Source organism: Pan paniscus, chromosome 14 (genome assembly GCF_029289425.2).
Source record: "Pan paniscus chromosome 14, NHGRI_mPanPan1-v2.0_pri, whole genome shotgun sequence".
Classification (NCBI taxonomy): Eukaryota; Metazoa; Chordata; class Mammalia; order Primates; family Hominidae; genus Pan; species Pan paniscus.
In genome coordinates, this window is record NC_073263.2 from 46,045,723 (window position 1) to 46,071,930 (window position 26,208).

Consider the following 26,208-nt stretch of genomic DNA (forward strand, 5'->3'; position numbering starts at 1 on the left):
GAAATCATTTTACACCCATTAATTGGAAATTTTTATAGAGAATTATAATGCCTCTTGCTGGTAGGAAAATAGGAAAAAGTAGTCCCATTTTGTCACTAAAAATTGAAGTACTAAAGTTTTAGGGTAAATGAATCTATAAATGTTTATTGAAAATATAAATACATATCTTGCTTAAAAAATATAGAAGTCTCACTCCTAGTTATTATCTATTGCATAAAATCGAAAGTATCCTACAGGAGGAAATGTGTACAAGAATAAATTTGAAACATCGTCATGATATTGATGTCACTGGATAGGGGAATAGCTAGATACATTATGGTATATCCAAATCAAATAAATTTAGCTAAATAAACAAACATGAATCCAGTATCACAGACTGGATTTTATCTTCTGTCTTAAACGAGCAAAAGAAAAATATTAGAAAAAAAGCATATTTAGCATGGACTGTCAAATATAGGACAATGGGAATGTAAGATAGTGATAGATCACAGGATAGTGATCTCTGAGAGAGGGGAAACAAATGAGTTAAGTCCTGTAATTCCCACAGCTTACTGCCTAGACAGAGTTTCCAGGTGCCTGTGCAGAGGGGAAACACAGGAGTGTGGTAGTCTCCTCAAGTTGAAACAGATAGAGTCAGTGCTTTGGGGAGACCCACATGGGTAGAATTCATAAGACAGAGTGCCAGCTGCCCCTTTCAGGTACTGGAGCTTTGAAAAGACAGCAAGCTCCCGAGATCTGCAGACAGTCCCCCCTAAATTGCCACGTAAGGACCGATCGTGTGCATGGATTGGAGAAAACTACCTGAGTCTGGGGGTGAAAACACCTGAAATGAATAGCTGGAACATTTCCCGAAGGTCACAGAAAGTCAGGAATGGTAGAGTTCTCTCACCAACCAGAGTGCAAAAAAAACAAAAACAAAAACAAAAACAGACACAGGCATTGGATAGAGAACTCAAACCAAATAAACACTTATGTCCAGACAAAAACACGTATGCAAATTTAATGGTGTTTTTACTCATATTTGACAATATTTGGAAACAATCTAAGTGTCCTTCAGCTGGTTAGTGGATAAATGAAGTGTGGCTCATCCACACAATGGACCCAACGATTCAGCAGTGAAAAAGGAAGGAATTGTGGCTGAAGCCAGCGACATGGATGAGTCTCAAGTCCTATATGCTAATTGAAAGAAGGCAGAATCAAAATGCTACATATGATATGATTCCATTTTCAAGACATTCTGGAACAGGCATACACTAGGGCTAGAAATCAGATCATTGGTGTCAGTGGTGGGAGGTGGGAGAATTATTGAGTACATAATGGCACAGAACAATGTGTTGGGCAGGAATAGTATTGTTTTATATCTTCATTTTTGTGATGGTTACACAATTGTGTATGTATGTCAGAACTCAGTGAACTGTACACTAAAATGGTTGAATTTTACATTTAACCAATACTTTATCATAAAAAATGAAAAAAAATAGATAGTATTTGATGACTTGGGGCAACTGCCATAAGCTATCTTTAGTAAGAAGATAGGGACAATAGTTACAAGATAATATATTTCTTAAAAAACAATCACAGAAACACATATAATTTTGAATATGTATGTATCTACTATATATATATCTGTGTGTGACTATATGAACATAGATAAAAGTGGAACATAATTAACATGAGTTGCCTATTTCAATGGAAATTTAACAGAGTAGGAATAGGAAGGTAGAAACGAAGCAAAAAAGGCAGGAAGGAAATTCGAGGCTTAATTACACACATACACACAAAAACTACATAATATCAACATATCCAGCCTGGTGAACACGGTGAAACCTCTGGCTCTACTAAAAATACAAAAACAAAAAACCAGCTGGGTGTGGTGGTGTGCACCTGTAGTCCCAGCTACTTGGGAGGAAAAGGCAGGAGAATTGCTTGAACCTGGGAGGTGGAGTTTGCAGTGAGCATGGATCACACCACTGCACTCCAGCCTGAGCAACTAAGTGAGACTCTGTCTCAGCTAGTTAGATAGATAGATAGAAAGATAGATAGATAGACAGATAGACAGATTTAAAAGCTGCAATCTATATGTTTAAGGCTGTAAGAACAAAATGAACTAGAACTCCACTTTCTTAGATATCGGAACTATTAGGCTGCCTCTGACTCTACCAGAAATTTCCATTTCACTTTCCTTTCCCTTCCCGGTCCTTTTTCATTTTTTTAAATTTTCCTCCTCACTTGCAATTTAAAACCACTACTGATTCTCTTTAAGGTTTGATCATGGCAATCATGGGTAAAGAGATGTTGACTCCGTGATCCAGAGATATATATATATATATATATATATATATATATATATATATATATATATAATTTTTTTTTTAATTGGCCCTTTCTAAAATGAGAAAGACTGCGTTTTTGTCCCTCACACTCTGGGTGAGACCAGCTGCCCCTAGTTTTATCAGTCATATTGTTATCTTTCACTATTCTTCAACTCACCGGAAAAGAATGGGTCTTTCAACATCTAACACAGGGGCTCTATTAGAATCTTTTTAATGCAAATCATAGTTATGTAGTAATTATAAGATGGCAAAAGACTAAAGGTGATTTACAAACATATTTTCTAATTGTCTTATCTGGTGTTTTTCCTAGTCTTCTTATTAGAATGGACAACAAATATCTATTAATGTTTATGGAGTTCTTACTACATGGAAAAACCTTCACAGGTGTTATTTCATTTAATCCTCATGACAACTCCACAGGGAAGCTACTTTTCTTTTCTCTATTTTCTATCTAATAAAACTGAAGCACCCTAATATTTAGACATGGGTGCAGTGTCAACATCGTGTCGGAACCCTGGGCAGCCCGTGCTCTTCCCTAACTGGTTATGGTATGCTCACATCAGACCACCATGACACACTGCCCGCACAGCTTCCCTTTGAGAATCACTGCCTTGGCTTAGGACTTCATCATCTCTCACTGATATTTCTTCAGCACATCCATGTTTTTTTGACTCCAGCCTTTCACCCTCTCCATTCTCCTCGTCTCAGACAGAACAGCCCTTTAGAGCAAATTTGATCGGTCACATGCTTTAACATGACTACCTGGGTCGCCATCATCCTGCAGACACATTTCCAATTCCTCAGCACTCTCTAGAGTCCCCTTCCTTCCTCTCCTGTTTCATCAATTCTCTTCTCCCTGTCCAATCACACACGTCTTTCATCCCTAACTACTCCCATCTTTCTGCCCTCTTTGGGGATTCTTCCCTCCAATTAGGACATGATCCCTCCCACCTCTCTTTGGTTCCGTCTTCTCTCAGTAATTCCTTACTTCTGGCTTCCTGACTACTTTTCATTTCCCTTCAGTGCTCAGTTCAGGAGTCATCTCCTTCAACAAGGCATCTCGAATCCATCTGAATCACCTTCCATCCCTCTTAAAGCATCCTTCATAACCGATTGCAATTCCTTGCTTATCTACTTAAGCTACCAGACTGAGACCACCTCAAAGGCAGGGATCGTGGCATCCATCTTTGTGCATCCAGGTATCGTCTATGCTGTGTATTTAATAATTGGCTTGAACAGAGAAAAAGAAGTAAAATATTATATGAGTTTAGAGAAAATGTGTTGTTAATACATAGTTCCAATGATTTATAGTCCCCTTTCTATTTTAAACTTTAAACTTAACTTTGTCTTCTACAAAATGTTAAAGAAATGAGTCATGGCACAAAAGCAAAAATTAAGAACTTACCACACTGTTAAACAATTAACTAGGTTTATGGCTGTAGCCAACAGATGGATGGTTGAATTTTCCCACCCCATCCCCTAGCACCCTCACCCACTACCACCAACCCCAATTTCCAATGGCTGTAATTAAAAATATGATCAATACTTATTTTTGGTATAATTCTTTGGAAGTCTGAAGGAAGAAACAAATAGGATAATGTTCAATAAGGTTGAAAGATGATCTATAGTACAAGTACAGTTGTGCTATTGTAAGGTTTGCCAGGTGTGGTGGCTCCCTCTTGTAATCCCAGCACTTTTGGGAGGCTGAGGTGAGAGGATTGCTTGAGGCCAGGAGTTTGAGATCAACCTGGGCAACATGGCGAGACACTCTTTACTTAAAACATATACATTTAAAAAGTAAAGTTAACACGATGCTAACGTATATGGGGAATGACATCCGATGATAAATGTGAACAAAACAAAAGAGAAAAGAGAACAAACCCTTTCTGTTTTATTGGAGTTTCACAGACACTTATTGGAATACCACAGGTAGTTATGGTTCCTCTATTTTAAGATGATATGTAAACACTGGAATGATGGTTAAAAATATATATGTGGAAGAATAAGACTGTTTATTATAAAGAAGCCCGAAGACTGATTAAATTGCATTCAAGTATTTGTAAATTTATTTCACAGATAGTGCTAAATCTCTGTTCTCAGTTCCCAGAAACAAGATTAGACTATTTTTCTTCCTGTTTTGAAAAAATTGGATTGCTCTAAAAAGAAGGCAAGCCTACTGTACTTGATTCTGGGCAACTTGAGAAAATGATCAGAAAACTTTTCCACCTCTTTATGCCTTTAACCCAACTTATAAAAATTGCAACAACAAACATGTTGGTGATTAAAACAATGCTCCTTTCAGGGAACTCAATTACCCGCCAATTATTAACTTGGTCAGGAGGTTTTAAAGCAAGACAAACCAGAGTTCCATGTATACAGTCTACAGAATAGAAATGAAAATACACAGTATCATCATTCCACAACATGCAAGAAAGAAAACTATTTTTTTTAAAGAGGAAAATGTCCTACCATGATTTATGTTTGCTGTGTGATCAGCTGCAGGAAAGTGGTGCTCTCCATTATTCAATCCTTTCATCAGCTTCCAGTGTGAATCTTCTGTGAGAAATGGCTCCCAACCGCAGAAACCCGACTCAAAGTCACAGGCGAGATGCTTTGCTGTTACACGTAGAAGAGAAAACAGGTGAGGAGAAATGAAGAGCATGCAGGCAAACACTGCTCTACGCTAGCTAATCATCTTAGGAGGCCTGCAAAATTATTCTGCTTGGCAGTGAATATTCTCTAATGATCGGAATAGCTTTCCTTTATCTAGTCACACACAATATCTCAGGTGCTGTGTGAGGCATGACCCTTCCACATGCTTCCATCTGTAAGTCTGGTACATTTCATTCTGGTTGGCCATCTCCATTTTATTTAATGATACAAGGTGGAACTCCAAAGCTTTTCAGGGAGTAACTAATTTGCTTGCCCAGTATAAACCTGCTGAGATGGTAGTTTAAATGAAAAAAATCCACTGGGAAAGGGGAAGTTTAAATTAATTCTGGACACACAAATAACTTGAGGTCAGCATCTCAGTATGCATTTTATTATTCTATCCTAACACTTTCTCAAAAAAAAAAAAAATACCTAGCCATTTTGGAATTGCAGGTAAATTAGATATTCGGAACTGAGCTGGTGTTATCTTTTGTCTTTTTTTTTTTTTTTTTTTAAGGCAGAGTCTCGCTCTGAGGCCCAGGCTGGAGTGCAGTGGTGCAATCTTGGCTCACTGCAAGCTCCACCTTCTGGGTTCATGCCATTCTCCTGCCTCAGCCTCCCGAGTAGCTGGGACTACAGGCGCCCACCACAACGCCCGGCTAATTTTTTATATTTTTAGTAGAGATGGGGTTTCACTGTGTTAGCAAGGATGGTCTCGATCTCCTGACCTCGTGATCCACCTGCCTCAGCCTCCCAAAATGCTGGGATTACAGGCGTGAGCCACCGCACCCGGCCCAACTTTTTTTTTTACATGAAAGACATCTGGAGACAATATCACAGTAAAAATTAATGCATCATACAAGATCCTTGGTTTAAATTACTTTCATTTGACTATTATACCAATGTCCCCTGTGAAGGTACACAATTCATATTAGCATTTAAAATTGTTTTTAAAGTCCTATAATTTAAAAAACCCCTTTTTCATGGAATTTCCTGAACTATTTTGATTTGAAGATATATCTATCATGCCAACTTTTTTGGAACACAGTGAAGTAGATTCTATATATATATATTTTTTCCTATATGAGTTATTGAAATTTTATATATAAATACAAATGTGTATTTTATTGTGGTAAAATATACATGACATAAATGTAACATTTTAACAATTTTTAATGTAAGCTTCTATGGTATTAGGTACATTCCCATTGTTGTACAACCATTACCACCATCCATCTCCAGAACTTTTTCATTCCCAAACTGAATCTCCACCCCCATTAAGCAATACTTTCCATATCCCCTCCCCTCAAACCCTGGCAACCACCATTTTACTATCTGTCTCTATGAGTTTGCCTACTTTAGGTACTTCATATAACTGGGACCAAACAATACGTGTCCTTTCGTCTCTGGCTTATTTCAAGGTTCATCCATGTTGTAGCATGTGTCTGAAAATTAGATCTATTTCATGTATAAACTGTTCAGGGATCCAATGTGTATCTTTGGACATGTTTGGCATGTTGTATTTTAATTATTTTGATAGAGATTTTTAAAACATATTGCATATATATGTATTAATTTTTTAAGCTTTATTGATGTATAAGTGACAAACAAAATTGTAACTAAGGTACGCAATGTAATGTTTTGATATACATATACATAGAGAAAGGATTACCACAGTAAAGCTAATTAGCATCATTTCATCATATAGTTACCTTTTGTGTGAGTGATCAGAACATTTCAGATCTACTCTCAGCAAATTTCAAGTATACAATACTGTGTTATTAACTATAGTCACCAGGCTGTACACTAGACTCCCAGAACTTATTTATCTTGTAAGTGAAAATTTGTATCTTTTGACCAACACCTCCCCATTTCGGCCAGGCCTCAGCACTGGACAACTGCCATTCTACTCTCTGTTTCTACAAATTCAACTTTTTTAGGTTCCATGTATAAGTGAGATCGTGCTGTATTTGTCTTTCTCTGTCTGGGTTATTTCATTTTGCATAATCCCCTCCAGGCTCATCATTGTCACAAATAGCAAGTTTTTTCTTCATTATTGCTGAATAATATTTCATTGTGAACACATATACATTTTATACACACACACACACACACACACATACACACACACCCCCCCCCCCACTTGTTTGATCCATTCTCAGAGACTTCAGTTGTTTTGGCTGGATATTTTGAATAATGCTGCAATGAACATGAGGGTGCAGATATATTTTAATCTTAACTGCCCTCATTTAATACAGGATTATGTTAATAAACATCAAAAATCTATTGTTTGGTTTTAGAGAAATTTTACTCAGAGTTCATCAGTTAAAGTAATATTTTAAGATCATGACAAAGCTTTCTCTTGCATATTTAACCACTACAGCATATGAGCAGACAAGAAAGAATTTCATTGTGCAGCTGGGAAAAATTCTGGATCATGAAAAGTAAAATATTTTATGAATCCTCCAGAAGTTAATCAGCTCTCTGTGAAATAAGAAAGAAAGCTATGTATGGGAAATGAATGGGGAATATTTCATTTAATGAGAATATATTAGATTCTAACAGGATTATATTATAAATATTGTGTTAATATACATTACAAATACACATTATAAATATTTTATTAATATTGATGCTCTTAAGGACTAGCAAAGTAAAGAGAGTTTTTGCTTCTACCCTGAGAGAACTCTGACTTGTTTGCCTTTAGTTTTAATCAATTTTTTTAGATGCCATCTGTTTCTTCCCCTAGCTGTCTTCCTTCCTGAAGCCTCTTTGGTACAGTGGTTCTCAAAGTTTCATATGCAGACAAATCACCTGGGACCTTGTTCCATGTAGCTTTTGGTTCCGTAAGGCTGGGCCAGGGCCTGAGGTTCTGCATTTCCACTAAGTTCCCAGGTAATGCTGATGCTCTGGTCCATGGAGTCTGCTGTTGCAGCAAAACCCACAGGCCATTTTTATTAACTGATTTTGAAAAGCCACCGGTCTGGAGGCTATGTTATGCCATATATTAAAATAATACCTAAAAGTAAGAGCAACTTGATAATGAGAGAAGACCTGAGTGAGTCTGCCTTTGGGGAAAAGCACACTGGCTGTGGAATACCAACTGACAATCCTCACGAGTTCATATTTACTCATTCTCCAGAATTTGGTAAGTATTCCTGGTGCTATTCAAACTGCCTGCACAAGCTATACCCTCCTAGAGATTCATTCTAAAGTGCAATAAAAAAATATATATAAAGATATTTTTCTTGTGCTTCATGAACATGGAAGAATCGTTTATGAAAAAAACTTGATATTACAAATTCAAATTTGTAAAACACAAATGTTTTCGTATGTGTAAAATGTTTCAATATGGTTTTAAATTTCAAAGGAAAGCCTCTTTTATTTTGTAAGAATATACATATGCACGTGTCTATATGCAAAAATATATTAAATTCTTTAGTGCAGCAAATAGTGTAAATTTATATCAATTCTAATAATCCAAATCTATATAATTTCACAGCATAAATAATTGTATATATATTTACATGAAACACTCATTTTGGTATCAAGATACATGAATACACATATATACTGTATGCAATATGGCTACATTTTTATGACATATTCCCTATATCAAGTCAATCTCAATCATGCAAACATGACAGGTTTTCTTTGGACAAATGAGGTTACACTATTTAAAAACTTAAAAGACTAATAAGTAGCACTGTTTTTGTTGAGAAACACAATTACCCATTCCTGCATTCACCCAAAGAAAATAGCAGAATATGGCATCAAGAGCTACTGAACTGGAAAAATGTCATATACATAATCAATGAAACTTCAATAAATGAGAAAATATGTCGAAAATCAAATGCTAAACAATTTTTTAAAGGTGAACATAAAGTATGATTTACTACGGGGAAAATAATGGAGGGGAAAAAGCTAAGCTTCCAAATATACAAGTGCGCAGGTGCAGTGGCTCATGACTGTAATCCCAGCACTTTGGGAGGCTGAGGCCGGTGGATCACCTGAGATCAGGAGTTCAAGACCAGCCTGGCCAACATGATGAAACCCGTCACTACTAAAAATACAAAAATTATCTGGGTGTGGTGGCACATGCTTGTAATCCCAGCTACTCTGGAGGCCGAGACAGGAGAATCACTTGAACCCGGGAAGTGGAGGTTGTAGTGAGCCGAGATCATGCCATTGCACTCCAGCCTGGGTGACAGAGCAAGACTCTGTCTCAAAAAAAAAAAAAAATTATATACGTGGAAAGAAAGGAAATATATTTTCCTTCAGTTATTGACATTAAGAATTATAGAAACTGTTAGAAAGAAATATTTCCCCAACAGAAATGAAGCAAATTGTCTGTAAAAAATTTAAATAAAACATAGAAAGAAATTTCACATACATTGGAGTAAATAAATTGCTCTTACATCGCTTGTTTTGAACAAAAGAAGAGAGCAGCCCAAAAGCTCCGTTGAGCTCACACTGGTTAGCCGATTACTTGGTTTAAAGCTAGGAGTCTGAAGTATTAACTGGATTGCTGTTGATGAACATGGCAGAAGGGGATTTTAGCCTTACTTTCTCATCTCCTCTCTCCTGTGTCCCTCCGCATTGCTCTTAATAAAATCCAAGCTTCCCAAGAGAAACCAATTATACAGAGCTTTTCTCTTAAAAGGTGGCATTTATGTTATTACAATATTTTCACCTCTGCTCAACAAAACATCTCACTAAAATAAGACACTGCAGTAAAATAAACGTCAAATTTTTAATATCTTTTAAAAACCACCTGTTTGTGATACAGAAATTGGATTCATATCCTTGGAATTCATGTTTTCTAAAGAGACACAGGGATCTCAGTTGCTAAGTTACCTCATATGAGAATCATCCTGTGGATTGTAAATTAAATTATATTTTTGTTGAACTATGACTATGCTTGAATAGCAATGGGATCTCTTGTCATCACTTCTATCAAAGACTCTTCAGAAAAGGCCTGAAAGACAGGTGTTGGGGCACTTTGGCCCTCCCAAACGCCAGTCATGCCTGAAGTGATTTCTTTTTCTTTTTTTTTTTTTTTTTTTTCAGACGGAGTCTCACACTGTCGCCTGGGCTGGAGTGCAATGGCGTGATCTCAGCTCACGGCAACCTCCACCTCCCATGTTCAGGCAGTTCTCCTACCTCAGCCTCCCAAGTAGCTGTGATTACAGGTGCCCACCACCACGCCTGGCTAATTTTTTGTATTTTTAGTAGAGACGGGGGTTTCACTATGTTGGCCAGGCTGGTCTTGAACTCCTGACCTCGTGATCTGCCTGCCTCGGCCTCCCAGAGTGCTGCGATTACAGGTGTGAGCCCTTGCACCCGGTTGGTTGAAGTGTTTTCTAGGCAAGTAAGAGGAGAGCCGCCCTTCCTCCAGGGCAGCCATGATGGCTGAAGTGATCTCTACAATCATGGTAGCTGCCCTGGAGGAAGGGCCACCCTCCTCCTACTCATCCCTCCCAGCTACAGCTTCCAAGATGATTGACTAGAGAGGAAAAAAGCATACACAATAAAAGTTAGCAACCCATACTATATGCCTCCAAGGCAAAGGTACAAAAATTTCCTTCTACCACACATCTTCTCTTTAATCAAAGCACACACATTCGCACACCCAGCCAACAATAATCACAACTATTCATTTGTAGAATAAATTGAGAGATGTTGCAGACTTTGCAACAAGCACCAAAACATTAAGTTAAAATAGAGATCCCTGAAGGCATAGTACCAATAGTTTCAGAGCGATAATTCATATTTATCACATTTCATACATATGACTTACCTTTGCCTTGATAGAAACAAAGACTGTTTTAAATCCAACTAACAGTCTTGAATTAGAGCATGTAAACTAGTAAGCCATTCACTCACTTACAGCAAGTTGCTGGGTCTTCATCACTCTCATCGGAGCAGTCCTGCCGAGAGTCACAGACAGATTCTTTGGCGATGCACTGGCCACTAGTGCAAGGGAATTCGTCTGCAGAGCAAAGCTTTCTGGATTGGGTCTGTCCACAGGCATAGACCCAGAGGTGATCAAGGGCAATAAAACTTCTCTGGCTCTAAAGAGTCCCTTCAAAAGTAATCTTTAGGAAGAAAAAGATTAATTTATGAGTTTGCAATCTCCTTAATAAGACAAAAAACTAAAGAAGGTTGATAAAGACAAAGTAGTTATTGAGAAAAAGTGTTTAAAGCAACCAAGGCAATATATAACAAAGTTCCTGTTTGATAAGCTCAACCCATGCTCATACGACTGATGTAACAAACCTGCACGTTGTGCACATGTGCCCTAAAACTTAAAGTATTAAAAAAAAAAAAAACTGATGGAAACATTTGCTCCACTAAAGGCTCAGAGAAACCTCCCAGGATCAGGCAAAACACAAGCATCCCACTTAACTATCAAAAATGTCCCTGACTGCAAACTTGTTACTTGGTCATCATCTTTACAGCTCTCTTTCTTTCATTTTCAAGGAAAATAAGAAGTATTGTCATTACTTATAGAACAAGAGCTGTAACTGCATCTGACTTATTTTTTAACTAGTGAAATTAGTATTTGAATACATGAAGAAAAATATCAGGCAAACGGAAACAGACACAATATAGGAATAAAAAAAGTAAGGGAATAAACATAAAACTCTATTCAACTTACATAAAAGAGTAATTTCTTTAATGAGAAAAGAAGTGTCAATTAAAGTAAATAAATTTTGTTGTCACCAATTGAATTGCTAGCTTTTCTGGAGATAAGCAATATTAGCAAATGAAACAACCACACATTGCTGGTCAAGTGTAAGATAATGTCAAAGTATTAGCATTCCCTGAGTTTCTACCAAGAGCAATTATTACTTAACACCAAAAGTGCAGAAGTATAAATAGCTGACTGTATCACAGATAAGTAATTATTTGCTGTCCAGAACATTAGCCATGAGCTACAGAGGACTATTTCAATTCAAATTAATGAAAATAAAATAAAATTTAGTTCCCTCAGTCATGGTAGCCAAATTTCAATTGTTCAATAGCCTCATGTGATGAGTGGCTACCATACTGGACATCAGATATAAAGCATTTCCATTAGGCAGAAAGTTCTATTAAACAGCACTAAATGTGGTTAAAATTCCAGCCAGATACTAAGAATTAAAATTGACTTCCTTCAGTTTCATCCAGCTTAAAGTTTCTGAATAGATTTTCTTTTCAAAACACGAGGGATAGGTCAGGTGCAGTGACTCACACCTGTAATCCCAGCACTTTGTGAGGCCAAGGAGGTGGATCACTTGAGGTCAGGAATTCGAGACCAGCCTGGCCAATATGATAAAACCCATCTCTACTAAAAATGCAAAAAATTAGCTGGGCATGGTGGCACATGCCTGTAGTCCCAGCTGCTTGGGAGGCTAACGCAAGAGAATTGCTTGAGACTAGGAGGTGGAAGCTGCAGTGAGACAAAATCCCATCACTGCACTCCAGCCTGGGTGACAGAGCAAGACTCCATTTCAAACAAACAAAATACGAGGGATATATATTGGTTTGTTCATTAATAATTACTTAAGGTCAGATTTTCAGTTTGCAAATATGTCTAATAATTTGGTTTAGAAAATAATATTAAATTTAAATCATATCCAACAATAAGAAAACTTTGTATGCTGCTACATACTTTTCCCATAATGAATATCATACATGTAAAAATTATTAATGTATAGCTGTATATTTTCATAGCAGCAAGAGATCAGAAATGCAGAAATGATATCAATTTGAGGTTCAAAAATTGATGGTTTTAAACTTAGATCTCAAAGGCCTATAATTATTGAACAGCTAATTACATTACATATCCACTTGAGAACCTGGAATAACTCTCAAATTCATTTTCTTTACATTTTACTTTGTTTTATCTTTGAGTTAAAACAAAATTTAATCTTCAGTTTATAAAAAAAGAAACTTGTTTAGTACCTGCGGAGTTATAAAAACAGATATCAGCCTATGAAAATTAAATAGTGTCAAAATGTTAACTCAATAGGCTGTGATAGGATGTATAAATGGAATATCACTATAAAGAAATGAAATTGGCTTCATAACCCACACATATAATCAGTATCATCATTTTATACTCACACTCCAGCATAAATAAACTTACGCATTCCGTATATCATGTTGGTGCAAAAATAATTGAGGTTTTGGCCATTAAAAGCAATGGCAAAAGCCACAATGGCAAAAGCTGCAATTACATTTGCGCCAACCTAATACAACACAAAATATCAATTTAATTTTTTAAGAGACAGCATTCCTATTGAGCCTATGTATGTTTCATATGTTTCTTGGTGTACATAGAGCTTTCCATGTGTTATAAAGGTATGAATTATTGCATTCAAAGCATTTGCCTATACTCTACTAAGTTTCAATACCAGTTTACTATTTACCTACTTCATAATGCAATTTGTTTCCCTGGGGCAAAGCATGGTGCTGGGGAGCAAGAAAGGAAGGCTGTGGAGAATGAGGAAGCTGTGAACAAGAGTGGATACACTCTATTTCCCCCGCCATGGGAAATTTGGTCTCAGAAGGAAAAGGTACAATTTAAAAAGTAAGCAATCACTCTCCCCAAATATACAAGCACGCATCCCTAACTTAAATGCTAATTTAACTTTAGCAGTGCATGATCAATTTATTGCTGCAAAGCTAAAACTTAAACCATGATAAAAAAATACTTTTTTTTTCTTTCATACCTTAAATGTCTTCAGATCTTCTGGTATTAACACATCTGCTTTCACCCATTGGCTGTGAGTTGATATGTTGTATGTCCAAAATATTTCTTCTTCCTTTGATTTGAAGACAAAGACATCACTCATTACCCATATTCTAATCTTCACATTTACATACATGCTCTTTTAATTACATTGTAGTAGGTATTACCTTACCTGTATGATATAAGGTACTAGGAAATCTAAAGTCTTGGTAGTCAAATTGAAAAAGCTGAATATCATTAAAAAATAAGAAAATGAAGCATGTTTATGTAGTAAAGCTGCTTTTTGTAGATAAACAGTATTAGGATGGAACAAAAATTTGGATGAAATCTTTTTTTTTAATTTTATTTTATTTGTTTTTTATTATACTTTAAGTTTTAGGGTACATGTGCACATTGTGCAGGTTAGTTACATATGTATACATGTGCCATGCTGGTGCGCTGCACCCACTAACTCGTCATCTAGCATTAGGTATATCTCCCAATGCTATCCCTCCCCCCTCCCCCCTCCCCACCACAGTCCCCAGAGTATGATATTCCCCTTCCTGTGTCCATGTGATCTCATTGTTCAATTCCCACCTATGAGTGAGAATATGCGGTGTTTGGTTTTTTGTTCTTGCGATAGTTTACTGAGAATGATGGTTTCCAATTTCATCCATGTCCCTACAAAGGATATGAACTCATCATTTTTTATGGCTGCATAGTATTCCATGGTGTATATGTGCCACATTTTCTTAATCCAGTCTATCATTGTTGGACATTTGGGTTGGTTCCAAGTCTTTGCTATTGTGAATAATGCCGCAATAAACATACGTGTGCATGTGTCTTTATAGCAGCATGATTTATAGTCATTTGGGTATATACCCAGTAATGGGATGGCTGGGTCAAATGGTATTTCTAGTTCTAGATCCCTGAGGAATCGCCACACTGACTTCCACAATGGTTGAACTAGTTTACAGTCCCACCAACAGTGTAAAAGTGTTCCTATTTCTCCACATCCTCTCCAGCACCTGTTGTTTCCTGACTTTTTAATGATTGCCATTCTAACTGGGGTAAGATGATATCTCATAGTGGTTTTGATTTGCATTTCTCTGATGGCCAGTGATGATGAGCATTTTTTCATGTGTTTTTTGGCTGCATAAATGTCTTCTTTTGAGAAGTGCCTGTTCATGTCCTTCGCCCACTTTTTGATGGGGTTGTTTGTTTTTTTCTTGTAAATTTGTTTGAGTTCACTGTAGATTCTGGATATTAGCCCTTTGTCAGATGAGTAGGTTGCGAAAATTTTCTCCCATGTTGTAGGTTGCCTATTCGCTCTGATGGTAGTTTCTTTTGCTGTGCAGAAGCTCTTTAGTTTAATTAGATCCCATTTGTCAATTTTGTCTTTTGTTGCCATTGCTTTTGGTGTTTTGGACATGAAGTCCTTGCCCACGCCTATGTCCTGAATGGTAATGCCTAGGTTTTCTTCTAGGGTTTTTATGGTTTTAGGTCTAACGTTTAAATCTTTAATCCATCTTGAATTGATTTTTGTATAAGGTGTAAGGAAGGGATCCAGTTTCAGCTTTCTACATATGGCTAGCCAGTTTTAGTGAAGGAGAAATAAAATACTTTACAGACAAGCAAATGCTGACCGATTTTGTCACCACCAGGCCTGCCCTAAAAGAGCTCCTGAAGGAAGCGCTAAATATGGAAAGGAACAACCGGTACCAGCCGCTGCAAAATCATGCCAAAATGTAAAGACCATCAAGACTAGGAAGAGACTGCATCAACAAACGAGCAAAATCACCAGCTAACATCATAATGACAGGATCAAATTCACACATAACAATATTAACTTTAAATGTAAATGGACTAAATTCTCCAATTAAAAGACACAGACTGGCAAGTTGGATAAAGAGTCAAGACCCATCAGTGTGCTGTATTCTGGATGAAATCTTTAAAAAAAACAGTACTGCGTTTCAAAAATAAAATTCTAAATAACAGTTAATAAGATCAGCAATTTAAATGTTGATCTCAATAACATTATTACATTTTGTAATATTGCCATGATACTAGAAAAGAAAAAGATTACAGGCAAACAATATAAAGGTTAAAAATGTTGTCAGATGCATTTTCTGCACAATTTCAATTTATACTAAATATTTTTTCCTGTGGAAACATTTGGTCGAAGTTCCAAACAATACAGTTACATTCTGAAAATTATATTCTTAATTTGGTCATTCTATCAAAGGCCTATTTACATCTTTTAGAGAAATCTATGTTATGTACCTGTACAATGATCATTTTTCAGATTGCAAAATCTATGTAAAATTGTTACTACATGCTATCAGTGTAGTAACAAGCCTTTACTGCATTCAAAACATGTATTGAATGTAAGAAGCTCAATAAAAGTCTATGGTGAAACTCCATCTCTACTAAAAATACAAAAATTAGCCAGGCGTGGTGGTGGGTGCCTGTAATCCCAGCTACTCAGGAGGCTGAGGCAGGAGAATAACTTGAACCTGGGAGGCGCAGGTTGCAGTGAGCCAAGATGCCACCACTACATTCCAGCCTGGGCGACAGAGCATGAATCCGTCTCAAAAAAACTAAATAAAATAAAAAAGTCTATAAGGTACTCAAAATTTTGTCTACGGCATGTATGGCATTGGTCTTTATGATTTATGTTGATGCTTTTATGCTTTGAAATCTTATTTTTATTTACATTTTATTAGACATTCAAATTCACATTTCTTCCCAAAAATAGACCAAATTGTTCATAATGTTTACATATAGAATGCATGAATTTTTAGGTAACAATATGGTAAAAATGTGAAGATTGACATAATTATGTCTCAGTTTGAGCTCTGAGCCTGGCTCTGTCCCACTTTCTAGCATGAGATAGAAAACGGCCCTGAAAGGCAACATCTTGTTTTAATCCAAATGATAAGTGATATCAATATTTGTGTCCTCACTCAGCCTCACATATTTTATGCATGCCCAAGATTTTCTAAAAATGAATCTACTTTCAACTTAGTCCTGCACCCTCAGATGCCTACTCCAAATTTCCAAGACCTAAATATTTCAGAAGATAGTCTAAATCCATTACAATTTGCTTCATTACTTATTCATATCAACTGTGAAGATTTCCACAAGACAATGAAGCACATGGCGTGGACATATTTTCGGCTGATAGCTTTCATGGCGGATCAGGATGAACTGGAGTTATAAAAAGTTGAGACAAGCAACTAATTTTTCTTCTGCTTATTTCTTACACAACTTCAGTTATTTAGCATCAAAACACTTACACCCTACACAGATGCTTTTAGTGACACCTCTTGGCAAATTGCATTCACCACTTTCCCCCGTTTTCATTTTATGAAAATAATTTAGAGCTATTGTGCTCTTTTTTCACAGTGACTAATTGATTCCCCTCTGCTCCCCCGAAGATGGGTGCACTTACATTTTTGAAAAGTGAGCAGTGTTCTTTCCAAACTTAAATAGTTTTTCATAAGCCAAGTTCATAGTACACAGTGAATGAGATCTATATTTTTCTATACATTTTCCAGTCTGATGGCACTAGCAATGTTTTGTAAAAGGAATTTATTCTTAGTGAAATCAGGTTTCATTTTATTTCTGTTCTTACTCTTCCACTTTCTAGTTACTTTTCACAGGTGTTAATGTAAAAAAGAAATCTCCAACTCAGCAAAGCTTTTCAAGTGATGTTCTACTTTTATCTTAAAATCAGTAAATAATTTTTTAAAAAATACATCTTTGCTCCGCCGGTCCAGGATCAATAATTCCGATTTACCTTTCAAGAAAAATATTTAACATATTTATTAACACTCTATCTCTTAGAGATGCCAGTCTATGCTTTTCTCTTCCAGTGAAGAAATCAAGGGTACCAAAGTCAATGTTGTTGAGTTTCACTACTTTTGATCGCATCTAGGAATAAGACCATGTAATTTGGTAAAGAATTACAAGTAAATTTGGTTGTAAAGAAAAATTACATGTAAATTTCTTGGTAAATAATTACATGGAAACCCTACACAGAACAAAAGTAGTCTGTTGCTATGAGTATTATTTTATAGATCATGGACGCAGATCTAACCCAAGAATGGTTAGATGGTACAAACTAGAATTGCTACACACTTGAGCTGATTCTAAAGAGTGAACTCTTTATTTAACAACTTGCCTTCACCTGAGTTTTTCACTTCTCAAGTTCTAATGTCCTCTGGAAATAAAGAAAACAACCTTCAGCATTCTTGCTAGATATTTCTTGGCTTACCTCCTCACATTTATAGAGTAATAGATGTTCGCAACATACAACAGCATTCTGTTCATGGAAAGATGTAAATCATCATTTTCATCAAGAGCTACTTTTTTAAATGATAGGTTTGTTTGGAGTCATTTTAAGTGTGTGATAAAACATTGTCTTGGGACTTAAATGTACTTTGATGCAGATTTTGCATCAGTGAGTAACATATGTATAGAGGATAGCAAATAGTGTCAGAAAAGAGAGGACACCTCACAGGATACTAACAAATCAAACATCAGTCAACAATCTCTAAGATGTACATTCATTTGGTTCTGGTTAATACACTAGATCATTTCCCTATGATTAACTTCTTTTCTTATAATATGAGAGACAGAATCTTGATAACTGTATTACTGATTAATAGAGTTAATGATGTGTGGTATCTAACGTCATTTTTATATGATGGAACACTTGAAGCCAATTTGTTTTCACTCTTTTCTTGTATGGTTCTAAAGCCACCAGAAGAATGGCATGACTCATTTTCAGTAATTCCAATCTATATACATTCATAATTACACACATACTAAATACACACATTCATAATTACATAATACATATACACATTCATAATTACATACACAGTACATACTCACATTCATAATTAAATACACAATTCCATTCTACATGCATTGAAACTTTTAAAATACATCACTCATTTTCAGAGCAGATTAAAATAATCCTCAGGATTAGACCATATTATAATACAAATTTCCACTTAAATTTAGGCTAAAAATTCATTCAATTTTAATGAAATAATTAATTATCTGTCATCTGAAAAGCATTACCATAGGCCCACATATATAATTTAACCATTTTAACTATAATTTAAACTCATCGAAATTATTCAAGAATTTCTCTACTATGTCTTTATTGAAGAAGGAGTTGGAAATTATAGAATGTTGTAGATTGCATGGAGGCTTGCTGGGATTGGTTCAAACAGCACAGGTGACAGCAACTGAAATATTGAGGCATGAATGGTGGAACATACATGGATACAGTTAAATTTTTTCTCTCTTCCTTTTTGGTAAAATTGATCCCACGTATATGGACAGTTTGTAATGCTGCAGGAAGGATAGGGAGATGTTGTCCCCTTTTCTTCCTCCCCCCACACCTTACCAAATGGAGTGAAATATATTAAATAGATTGCAGGGCAGTGACTACAAAGTACTATTGCAAAAAACTCAAAAACATAACAAGTTCCAGAATGCCAGGAAAATTATATCTCATTCAATTAAAAAAGAATTTATATACATATGTATATTATTTTATATATCTATATGTGTGTATATGGATGTGTGGGGAGATATATATATATATAATCACATCCATATATCTACAGATATGTGATATATATATGACATCCATATTTATCTATCTATATATTTATATCTATATTGATGTGTAGAGATATATATCTATAGATATCTCACATACATATAGATGTAATTATGTGAATCATATAAATCTGGATACATAAAATAATAAATATATTATTTGTTATATATTATATTACATATAATTATACATTATATATTATTTATTATGAATATATTTATTCATCTCCAGTTTCTGGCAGATAGTTCCCAAAAACCTGTTAATTTCCTAATCAGTAGGGATGTTAATAGAATCTTATGGGACTCATCACCAGAAAGATCAAGCTATGATTAGAAGCTTGGAACTTTCAGCCCCACCTCTTTGGGGAAGAAGAGAGGGGCTGGAGATTGAGCTAATAAATGATCATACCTATGTGACAAATCCTCTATACAAATTCTTGAAGTACAGGTTTCAGAGAGCTTCTAGATTGCTGAACGCATTTTGGTTCCTAGAGGGTGCACACCTGGGAATGCATGGAAGACAAGCACCACCCCTCTTCCCACATACTTTGCCCTATTCATCTCTTCCATATGGTTGTTCATCTACATTTTTAATAATAAATGGGTAACATGAGTAAAGTGTTTTCCTGAATTCTGTGAGCCATCCTAGCAAATTATCAAACCTAAGAAGGGGGTCATGGGAACTCCAATTTATAGCTGGTAGGTAAGAGGCACAATAGGAAGCTTGTGATTGACATCTGAAGTAGGGGTAGTCTTGTAGGCCTGAGACCTCAACCTGTGGAATCTGTACTATCTTCACGTAGCAGTGTCAGAATTGAGGCAAATCAAAGGACACTCAGTTGGTGTCCACTAGAGAACTGAATTGCTGTGTTGGAAAAAAAAAACATGCATCTGGTGTCAGAAGTGAGATATTGGGAGTGCTGAGTGCGTAAGAGTAGAAAAAGCAGGGTGTTTTCCTATACTATGGAATCAGCTGTCAGTTTGTTTTTATCTGTTATACTAATTGGAGTACTCACCCAGCTTTACACTTTAGAACTCATTGAGCATATTGGACAAGGAGAGAGAAGAAGAATGGACTCACTCTACCCAGTGTGCCATTGTTCAATATTTAATCAATAATTACCAGTCTTAAAAATTATGTCTACTGCTACCCAAACAAGTAAGTTTTAACCATTATATTTATAGTTCTAATGATATATAGATGTAATGTCCAAAACAGATCACATCAGAGCTTCAATACAGAGCTCACAATACAGAATCTCAGCTATCCCATTTTTATTAGATCTATAGTTTCTTTAATATACTTCCATGAATTTTGAAAACTTTATGAAATAATATTGGGCAAGTTATCACATTAACTTTTGTACATGAGAGTGTCCCCTATCCTAGTTTCTTAATCATTCTTTTTAAAAGTACACCAAATAAAGTCAAGTTAAAGAATAAAAGCCTATGCGCAACTGAGAAATTGAAACACAAGTTGCCAAGAGTTAGAAACTTCATTGATTCAATGAATTTGAAATAAATGCAACTTTCTTCTTACCTTATTATTATACAGTCTTACTCTCAGGACACTGCTTTCCATTGCATAATAGAATTGAAGATGACAGCTCTTGCACAGGCAATGACACACAGAGCTATTTAGGTAAGCCCTGCTGTCTAAATGGTTAAGAGTGAAAGCATGCTTAGCGCCTACCCATACATAATAACCTGAAAGATAAAAGAAAAAAGAAGCAATTTAGGAAAACATTAGCTTCTTTCTGTCTGACTAAAACTATCACATTTCTGAAGCTTTCAAAACCAGACTTAAAACACAAATATTTTACTTAAAAGGATAGAGTGTTTTCAAATGATTACATCAACTACAAATAACAAGTTTTCATTTTTATATATCATTTCCAATATGTAGAGAAATCTCCTAATTTCTATAATCAAAATTTGATAACACCCTTTTGTAAAAATTCAAGATTCCTGTAAAAGAAACCTACATATACAAATTGCTATACCACCAAATTATTGTCATTTTCTTTTAAATATCACAATTCAATCCTTTTTTAATCAAGAATTTCTCTTCATCCTTCCCAGAATTCTTGCCCCTCTGGATGATTTTTTGATTTACTTTTTGTAGAAAATCCTTTATAGTTTTAGGAAATACAACTTAAAATGTCTTCTTTCTTACCAAGCCACATAGAGGTATGAGATATCTACAGTCCTTTTAAACGTCACCTATGGATTTTGTTTTACATAAAGATATTGTATATAAATTTTTCCCCATCTGATATTTAAAACCAGTTGGAGCTGTTCTTGAACTTAATAACAATGACAACACAGATTTATAAAGAGATTTCTATAATTTTACAACTTCATTTTCAAAAATAAAGTCTGAAATGCTTCTTCATGCTACTGAAACTGCTGCACGTCTCTGACATTTATTTAAAAAGAAGTCTCTAAGGAAACCCAAATACAACAAGAAAGACAAAAACAAGAACATGAGACCAAATTTTAGCCTCACATATTTACAGCTACAGCAAATACTAAGCATAATATGATCCTTAACTGGATAAACGTAATGTAAAAGCTTACACTATTTACATTAATGTCTTTTGCACAGTAAATCATGTCTGACTTTCAACAAAAAATTACAAGGCACCTGCAAGGCAAAAAGCAGTTTGAAAAGAGTAATTCTAAAAAGTAAAGTCTATTAATCTTTTTAAAAACAGTCTGTACACTATTCACAATAGCAAAGACATGGAATCAACCCAAATGCCCATCAATGATAGACTGGATAAAGGAAATGTGGTACATATACACCATGGAATACTATGCATCCATAAAAAGGAATGAGATCATGTCCTTTGCAGGAGCATGGATGGGGCTGGAAGCCATTATCCTGAGCAAACTAATGCTGGAACAGAAAGCCAAGCACCACATGTTCTCACTTATATGTGGGAGCTGAACAACTTGAACACAGACGCAGGGAAGGGGAACAACACACACTGGGGCCTGTTGAGGGGTGAGGGGAGGGAGATCATTGGGATAAATAGCTAATGCACGCTGGTCTTAATACCTAGGTAATGGGTTGACAGGTGCAGCCAACCACCACAGCACATGTTTACTTATGTAACAAACCTGCACATCCTGCACACGTAGCCTGGAACTTAAATAAAATAAATAACCATAATAATAATATTACTGCTACCCCCAAAAAATAAAAAAATAAAAAATAATAATCTGCACAGTAAAATATATAAATATAATGCTAAAGACAGCAAAAACGAATTACATTTATAAATTGTACAAAAAAGAAATTAAATTTCATGCAATTCTAATACATTCTATTAAAAACATATTAAGATACACTAGGAAATAAATAAGAAAATATTAGCAAGTATACACTTAAAACAAAAATAAATTAAGACTTTAAATTAAATGCCCAATAGGCAGAATATAACCTAGACTGGCCATAGTGTCAAAGAGAAAATTCATGTACCAGAAGCCCTGAAATGTAACTCAAAATAGAGTAAATTATATAGAAAATAAAAAGGAGGAGTCAGGTTATGGAGTGTGAAAATTAGTTGTGTTTAATAGAAACTCAAGATGAAAAGATTAGAGGGAGTAAGAGAGAATTACTTGAATAGAATAACATAATTTCTGCAAGTGATGATATATGTGCATTCTGAGCATTAAAAATTAAACATATACTCATTCCTGCACTCATCATACTGAAATTTTCAAATAACAAAGATAAAGAAACATTTTAAAAATCTGCATTAAACTAAAAACCATTACATGCACTCAGACTTCTCCGTCACTACAGCACATATCAGGAGCTAAAGAGGGAAAATCACCCTGTACTTAGAAATTTAAAAAAAAATTCTAAAATTGTATGACCAGATAAATTATTATTTCGAAGTGAGAACAATTTTAAAACATTTTAAGTTTACAGGTACTATGGGAGCTCATCACCACAGATCTTTTCTAAATAAAAGAAAAATTGATTAAAGAGTCAACCTTTGCAAGGGGATAAGGGAACCAAGAAGGAAAGCATGAAATCTAAAAAACAATGGTGAGTAAGAAAAATAATGAAATATATAAACTTACTAATTACAAGTATCATAACAAGATATTGACTTTAAAACTCTTTAAAATGTTCAACTGTAACTCAGGACCAAAAAATAATTAAATGATAGTTTGGTCTTTCTCATGTTCAAGAAGGCAGAAATACTAGAGCACTTTAGGTTTTGTTAAAGAAATTTCATATAAAGAATATACCCTAAAAATTAAGAATAGTCATAACAATAAGATATACAAATTAAAGCTTCCAGATCAGTGAAAAAAATAAAAATAAAAATGTAACAATACTCACCCCTCCAAGAAAAGGAAGAAAGAAAAAAAAGCAAAAAGAATAAAAGTAAACAGAAAATACAAATTAATATGTTAGCAAGAGGAAGAAACATATTGACAACAGAGCAGTGTTGAAAGAAAGACAGAAAGAAAGAAAGAAGGAAGGAAGGAAGCATGGATGGAAGGAAGGAAGGAAGGAAAGAAAGAAAGAAAGAAAGAAAGAAAGAAAAAGAAAGAGAGAAAGAAAGAGCTGGCTGACTTGGCTGGGCATGATGGCTCACACCTGTAATCTCAGCACTTCAGGAGGCTAAGGTGGGTGGATCACTTGAGGTCAGGAGTTTGATACCAGTCTGGCCAACATGGTGAATTCCTGTCTCTACTAAAAATTCAAAAATTAGCCAGGCATGGTAGCACATGCCTGTAGTCCCAGCTACTTGGGAGGCTGAGACAGGCGAATCACTTGAACCCAGGAGGCGGGGGTTGCAGTGAGCCGAGATCTCACCACTGCATTCCAGCCTGGGTGACAGAGTGAGACTCTGTCTCAAAAAAAAAAAAAAAAAAAAAAAAAGCCTTTTAATACTTTTTGTTCACACGATAATAAATCCTGAAGGAAATAATAAAACTTAAAAAATATTGTTAACCTAGTATAATTCTTGTTTTACACTGTTGGAAACATAATTGTTATTTTCACCTTCAGCTCCTATGGCAGAATGTATTTTCAATAAAATATACTCAGTATATTCACCAAGGCCTCCTATGTAATGTCTTATAACTAGTCACCATAAAGCAGAATTCTGAAAGTAATACATAAAAGATATTATTTTTTTTTCTACCTTCATCATCACCTCCTTGATCCTGCTGAGGTGTGGATTCGAATGCAGGGATCTCTCTTGCTTTTGTGCGCATCCAGGAAATTTGGCCAGCAGATGCTTCTGACGTCCACTCACACATGTCAAATTCAAACCCACAGGCCTGACACACTAAACGGGAGAAAAAGATCTTGGTGGACTATTAGTCTGCTAGAGTGGCTGCTTAACCAAGTTATGTGTTGTAATCAACCAAAAGGCTTATATACACACATACACATCAGCACACACTAATTTATATCTGGAAGTTGGGATTCAATAAGCCTTAGAGTGTACCAGCAACTCCATTTTGCAAAAATTTCTCAGTTGATCCACATGTACAATATCCTCTCAAATGTGACCCATTGCCATAAAAAAGGAGATTCCTAGTTTTTGTTGTATGTGTCACCACTTCAGTCACAATATGTTTTAATTTTTTTAAGAGACAGGGTCTTGTTCTGCCACCCAGGCCAAATGCAGTGTTGCAATCATAGCCCACTGTAGCCTCAAACTCCTGGGCTCAAGCAATCTTCCAGCCTCAGCCTCCCAAGTAGCTAGGACCACAGGTGCATGCCACCATGCTCAGGTAATTCTTTTTTTTTTTTTTGGTAGAGATGACATCTTGCTATATTGCCCAGGCTAATTTTGAGCTCTTGGCCTCAAGCAATCCTCTCATCCCGGCCTCCCAAAGTGCTGGGATTACAGGCATGAGCCACCATACCCAGTCAACAATTTTTAAAATGGCTTTATATTTTACCTTACCTACTTTATGGGATTAGATTAGTTAGTTTAAATTATTTACTATTCATAATCACACTGAAATTTTATAGAAGAAACATTGCATATCATTCCACAATGGCTTCAGTTTGTTTCACAAAATGACATCGCCTTAAATTGATGTATTTAGTATAAACCACCACAGCCTCCCAATAACACTCCAGCTAAAACTAGGACATTAATGTCAACAAAGGTTGGCGTGTGCACTTTCCTGTGAGTGGTCTCTGAGTCTCACATATTGCATATATACCAGAAAAGTGAATATCTCAATTTAACACTTACATCTCAACTCTTCATCTGTAGCATCAAATCTGCAGAGATCTGTATCTGGATGACATAGCTCCCGCTCAGCATTCAATGCTTCTTGACACAGTAAAATTCCATCTGTTAAATTTAAAGATTGGCAAGAAGTGAAATGCAGGTGCAACTGGAAAGACTCAAGTATTTTGCTTTAATGTTAATATTCATTCTACAAAGCACTCTGTAACCAATTTCTCTTTATGGTATCATCACCCTTTAGGTAACCCTATCTCTCTATCTCTCTCTCTCTCTCTCTCTCACACACACACACACACACACCACTCAAATAGAGACAGAGAAAAACAGAACAAAACAACTATGCCAATGTTTCAGAATTTTAATCATTTCTCCATAATGACAGGCAAGCCCCAAAGCCAATCCTTCATAGGAGTAAAAAAATTGCCCTAATGTTGGAACTCAGAGTCTACTATTTGAAGGACAGTTGTACATGTGTCCAATACAAGATATGGTGCCCCTTAAACGTGGAAGGTGGATCTTCCCTGGAACTGCTTTCTCTGGAGCCTTCCCAAATTGTGCCTGTTGGCCGGCCATGGTGGCTCACACCTGTAATCCCAGGCATGGGCTGGCCTTTGGGAGG

At 35.8% G+C, this 26,208-nt stretch overlaps 2 protein-coding genes across 4 annotated transcripts in view; both read right to left on the reverse strand.

Annotated features, from left to right (window-relative positions):
- Positions 1 to 6,367, reverse strand: part of LOC134728388 (MAM and LDL-receptor class A domain-containing protein 1-like) — a 31,342-nt gene extending 24,975 nt beyond the window's left edge. The window contains exon 1 of the mRNA XM_063595888.1: positions 4,803 to 6,367. Coding sequence (XP_063451958.1) covers positions 4,803 to 4,995 — 193 coding nt within the window. The 5' untranslated portion in view covers positions 4,996 to 6,367. The remainder of the gene's footprint in view (positions 1 to 4,802) is intronic.
- Positions 4,820 to 25,790, reverse strand: LOC129392980 (MAM and LDL-receptor class A domain-containing protein 1-like). Of its 3 annotated transcripts, XR_010109611.1 has the most exons (6): positions 25,593 to 25,790; positions 24,522 to 24,668; positions 20,888 to 21,054; positions 13,706 to 13,798; positions 10,876 to 11,083; positions 4,820 to 4,949 (listed from the first exon to the last, which is right to left on the reverse strand). XR_010109611.1 is itself a non-coding variant. In XM_063595769.1 (5 exons), exons 2-5 carry the CDS (start codon positions 24,637 to 24,639, stop codon positions 11,060 to 11,062), a joined length of 402 nt encoding a protein of 133 aa, XP_063451839.1. In that variant the 5' UTR covers positions 24,640 to 24,668; positions 25,593 to 25,790; the 3' UTR covers positions 9,725 to 11,059. The 3 variants fall into 3 exon arrangements, 1 of the variants encoding a protein (XP_063451839.1); XR_010109612.1 differs by lacking the exon at positions 25,593 to 25,790 and having other exon boundaries at positions 24,522 to 25,573; XM_063595769.1 differs by lacking the exon at positions 4,820 to 4,949 and having other exon boundaries at positions 9,725 to 11,083.
- Between the last annotated feature and the right edge of the window lie 418 nt (positions 25,791 to 26,208).

What these genes read in the sequence shown, in the direction of transcription:
- LOC129392980 (XM_063595769.1), bottom strand. Translation starts at nt 24,639, where the DNA reads ATGTGTGAGTGGACGTCAGAAGCATCTGCTGGCCAAATTTCCTGGATG. An exon ending in TCAAGGAGGTGATGATGAAG is followed by an intron (nt 21,055 to 24,521) that starts GTAGAAAAAAAA and finishes TTTATCTTTCAG; the next exon opens with GTTATTATGTATGGGTAGGC. An exon ending in AAGATCTGAAGACATTTAAG is followed by an intron (nt 11,084 to 13,705) that starts GTATGAAAGAAA and finishes TTCTTCCTAAAG; the next exon opens with ATTACTTTTGAAGGGACTCT.